Below are 4,021 nucleotides of genomic sequence, written 5' to 3'. Positions count from 1 at the left end.
AGATAGCTGTGGTGATCTCCTGCATGATTTGCTTTGGTTAACTCATTTGAGGTATGTCAGGAATGATCCTGCAGTTGTGATCAGTGTAACCTCAGCAGGGTTTTAAATATGTGTAAGCTCAACATAATTGTGAAGTTTTGTTTGAATAATCTTTGTATGAGGGAGATCCTGCCTGCCTTCCTGCGCAGGGCGCAATGCCTCCTGCAGCGATTCAGCTGTATGGCTAATTTTCAAATAAGCTGAAGTTACACATTTTCTTGACACAGTACTAGAGCACGCTGTTCTCTGCAGTCTGAGGCTCTCTGCCTGTGGTTCACAAACACATTTACAGTCTCATTCGCCTCCCTGAGCTCAGAGGGGGTTGGTTTGCATTTCTAATTAATTGAGTTTATAAAGGAATAAGCCAGTATGTTAAATGAAAATTCCCTCGAGAATTGTAAACTTACTTGATTAGCTGCCCTCGTATAATCTTATCGCCCTTTCTCATGTAAGCCTAGGGGAGAGCGAATGCTACGTGAAGCAGAAACCTTCCTCTGGTATGAGTTGCAAGGGGAAGCGAGTCTTCCATGCGGTCATGTTCTGCAACCCAGCTCCTGTTCAGGTTACCTTCTTTGTCCACCTGCCTGTTCCTGCCATCAGCTTGATGTCTCTGGCTAAGACAGCAAACAGTATGAAGTGATTTAAGGATGTCTCTCAGTGGAGTCAGAGAGTAGGTGGGAGCTTTCAGAGAATACTGTAATCTAGCTGAAGACAGACACATTCACTCTTTGCAGGAGCTGTGGTTTCTGAATGCAGGAATTTACACAGGGTCTGAATTTTCCTTACGCCGTTTGAAGACAAATACCATAACTTCCCACTGAAGTCAGCTGGGAGTTGGTGGCTCAGCACACCCAAGGGTTAAATGCCCTGTGTTTCAGTGTTAACCTGGGACACTTGTTTCAAGATACAGGTTAAGGCATTAGTTTATTACTGAGAAATCTAAGTACTTGATGATAGTTGGCTCCATTCAAATTGCTTGACCCTTATTATATTATACTTGGTTAGAAAGCCATTACTTAGCAAGGTAGATTAATCTTGCAACATGTTTGGGTGAGTAACTGGACTTCCTTTTGCTTTCCACAGACCGGCATTCAGAATGGCAGGCTTGTCCACTTTAATCCTCCTTTTGTGTGCTGCTAAAGATGCGATGCCCTCCAGTTCTCACTGGAAGCCAACTTGGCCATCTTACAGAGTTCCAGTTATCCTGCCACAGTCTACTCTTAACTTGGACAAACCGCAGTTTGATGCTGAAGCCAGACTGGAAGTGGTATCTCCCTGTGGCCCAGCGTGCCACAAAAGTTCTCCGCTGCCAACTTATGAAGAAGTGAAGAACTACCTGTCCTACGAAACCTTGTACGCTAATGGTAGCCTCACTGAAACTGAAGTGGGCATATATATTTTGAGCAACGGCGGTGATGGCTCTCAAGGCAAATCTCGAACTAAGAGGCAGATCTATGGCTATGACAGCAGGTTTAGCATTTTTGGGAAAGACTTCTTGTTGAATTACCCATTCTCCACATCAGTGAAGCTATCTACAGGTTGCACGGGGACGCTGGTGGCTGAAAAGCACGTTCTTACTGCCGCTCATTGTATCCATGATGGCAAGAGTTATGTCAAAGGAGCTCAGAAACTGCGGGTGGGGTTCCTAAAGCCCAAACTGAAAGATGGCAGCAAAGGGGCCAATATCACCAACTCGGCAATGCCTGAGAAAATGAAATTCCAGTGGATCCGAGTGAAACGGACACATGTCCCCAAAGGATGGATCAAAGGCAATGCCAATGACATTGGTATGGATTATGACTATGCCCTGCTGGAGCTGAAGAAGCCTCATAAAAGAAAGTTTATGAAGATAGGTGTGAGCCCACCAGCAAGACACTTGCCTGGAGGGAGGATTCACTTCTCTGGCTATGACAATGATCGTCCAGGAAACCTGGTTTACCGTTTCTGTGATGTCAAAGATGAAACATATGACCTGTTGTACCAGCAGTGCGATGCCCAGCCAGGTGCGAGTGGATCTGGGGTGTACGTGAGGATGTGGAAGAGGCAGAATCACAAATGGGAGCGTAAAATTATTGGAATATTTTCAGGCCATCAGTGGGTGGACATGAATGGCACCCCTCAGGATTTCAATGTAGCTGTTCGCATCACACCCCTCAAATACGCACAGATCTGTTACTGGATCAAAGGCAACTACCTTGACTGCAGGGAAGGATAAAGACAATGAAACTCCTTGAAAGCACTTAATGACTGGTTTTAATTACTCATCTGAGGAAAGGCAAGACTTCTGCTGCAAATGTGTGTGATACGATCTTGTAACATCAGGAAGTGATCTATAGCTTTTCAAGCAAGCCACCTGGTTCTTAGGACAGGGGCTGTGTGGTGCTGTCATTACAGCTTGAAACTGGGGAGGAAGGAACGTCTGCTGGGTGGGGAAGGAGCAGGTGGACTTGCTGAATTTGCAGCTGAGCAACTGAAGATTAATTAGGGGCGGATCAGTAAACAGTACGAAATCAGAACCGTCTCCAAAGAATCTTATAAAAGGGACGCTGTTGACTATCTCATGCCTACAATGTTTGTTTTAATAAATCCTAGGATTAGTAGAAATGCTTTGATCTGAACTTTTAAAAGAAAACATTTCTGTGCTGTTGGGGGCTGAAGGGGGGCATTTAATGGTGTTTGCAACCCAAACATTACAGCTTTGTGTTCCTGCATGAGAAAGGGAGTGTGAAAAGGGCAAGGCATGCGCTGTGGGAGATGAATGCCACACAAATAGCGTGAAGGGTAAATAACTGCATAACACTTCTAACCTTCTTTCAGCCTGAGTGATTTGAGACTTTATTAGTAACATAGTTAAGAAAAATGCTTTTTAAGCAAACAGACCTTGATGCTGCAAAGACTTGACTGTGAAGATGATGTTGGTCGTAGGAGCAGTGCCGTTGCATTCTGCTCTGGGAAACACAAATCATACATGGGCTTAAATCTTTACAGCAGCTGGGGCATAGTCTTACACCTAGCAGGATCCCTATGAATATACTATCATAGAAAGCGCATGGGGACAGAGGCTTGTTTTCTGTTATGACCTACTTACATCTTTTAAGGAAAATCTCATGTCAGCAACGCAGATTTTCAGAGGGGAAGCCTGTCTTTGGTCTTGCTGGCCATCTGAATTGCTGCCTGCAAAGCAGGTAAAAGGGAGAGCAGGACAAGGGTGCTACTGAGTTTTCACCCTTTTTGTTGTAGATCCACGCTGTTCTACCTAAAAATACACCAGGTAGAGGGACCCTGGAGTTATAAGTGTGTCTCTATCATATCCCTTTGACAGTGTAATTTGTACGGCATCTTGACTTCTGTTTCTTGTGTTGTTTGCGGCAGGGATCCCGCCCTCCTGTCAAACTGTTGAGTTACAAATAATTCTTGGCAAATGCATGGTTTGATAATTCTACAGCTGGAATAGAGCCACATTATAGGATGTATTTTGAGTTTGCTATGAAGTGATGTTCTGCTGTCTCTTGCAGATAACAGTGACATTTTTACTGTAGCAGAATTGGACTTTAAAACAAGAACTGTCTTTATAGGGAAAATCAGTGCAGCTAAATACTTGTAGCTTGGCAGACAGCACTGGGAAGTCAATGTGGTCTGTACAAACAATGTTTCTCAGGTGTATTGTGCCACCGTATTGCAGTAACATGGTTAAGTACATGCTGCCATGCCAAGACTATTTTAAATAGGAGGATAGTCACTGGCTCTAGTTCCAGTTTCTCTTCCACCCATCCATCTCTCACTGTCTCCTGAAGCTTACCAAGTTGCCCATGGCGCTTAGTGTTGTGGGGCAAATGCAAGTCCCTGGTGTGAAATGGGAAGGAATGAATCTAAGCAGAGCTTCCCTGTGCTATACAAATACAAAGAAAATGTTAATTCAGCTAAGCCTTTCTTACACTCTGCTAATTACTATGGCATTTGTAAACATATGCCTGATGGTGCT

General features: G+C 44.2%; 1 protein-coding gene across 1 annotated transcript; it reads left to right on the top strand.

The window, feature by feature from the left end:
* Positions 1 to 1,124: 1,124 nt before the first annotated feature.
* Positions 1,125 to 3,365, top strand: PRSS23 (protease, serine, 23). Its single transcript, XM_010578254.1, has one exon. The coding sequence runs from the start codon at positions 1,136 to 1,138 to the stop codon at positions 2,252 to 2,254; it is 1,119 nt and encodes a 372-aa protein (XP_010576556.1). The 5' UTR covers positions 1,125 to 1,135; the 3' UTR covers positions 2,255 to 3,365.
* The last annotated feature ends 656 nt before the right edge of the window (positions 3,366 to 4,021 follow it).

The sequence above is a fragment of the Haliaeetus leucocephalus genome, unplaced genomic scaffold (genome assembly GCF_000737465.1).
Source record: "Haliaeetus leucocephalus isolate CR32 unplaced genomic scaffold, Haliaeetus_leucocephalus-4.0 Scaffold616, whole genome shotgun sequence".
NCBI classification, from domain to species: Eukaryota; Metazoa; Chordata; class Aves; order Accipitriformes; family Accipitridae; genus Haliaeetus; species Haliaeetus leucocephalus.
Note: the sequence above shows the minus strand (reverse complement) of the source record. Positions and strands in the feature narration are given on the sequence as shown.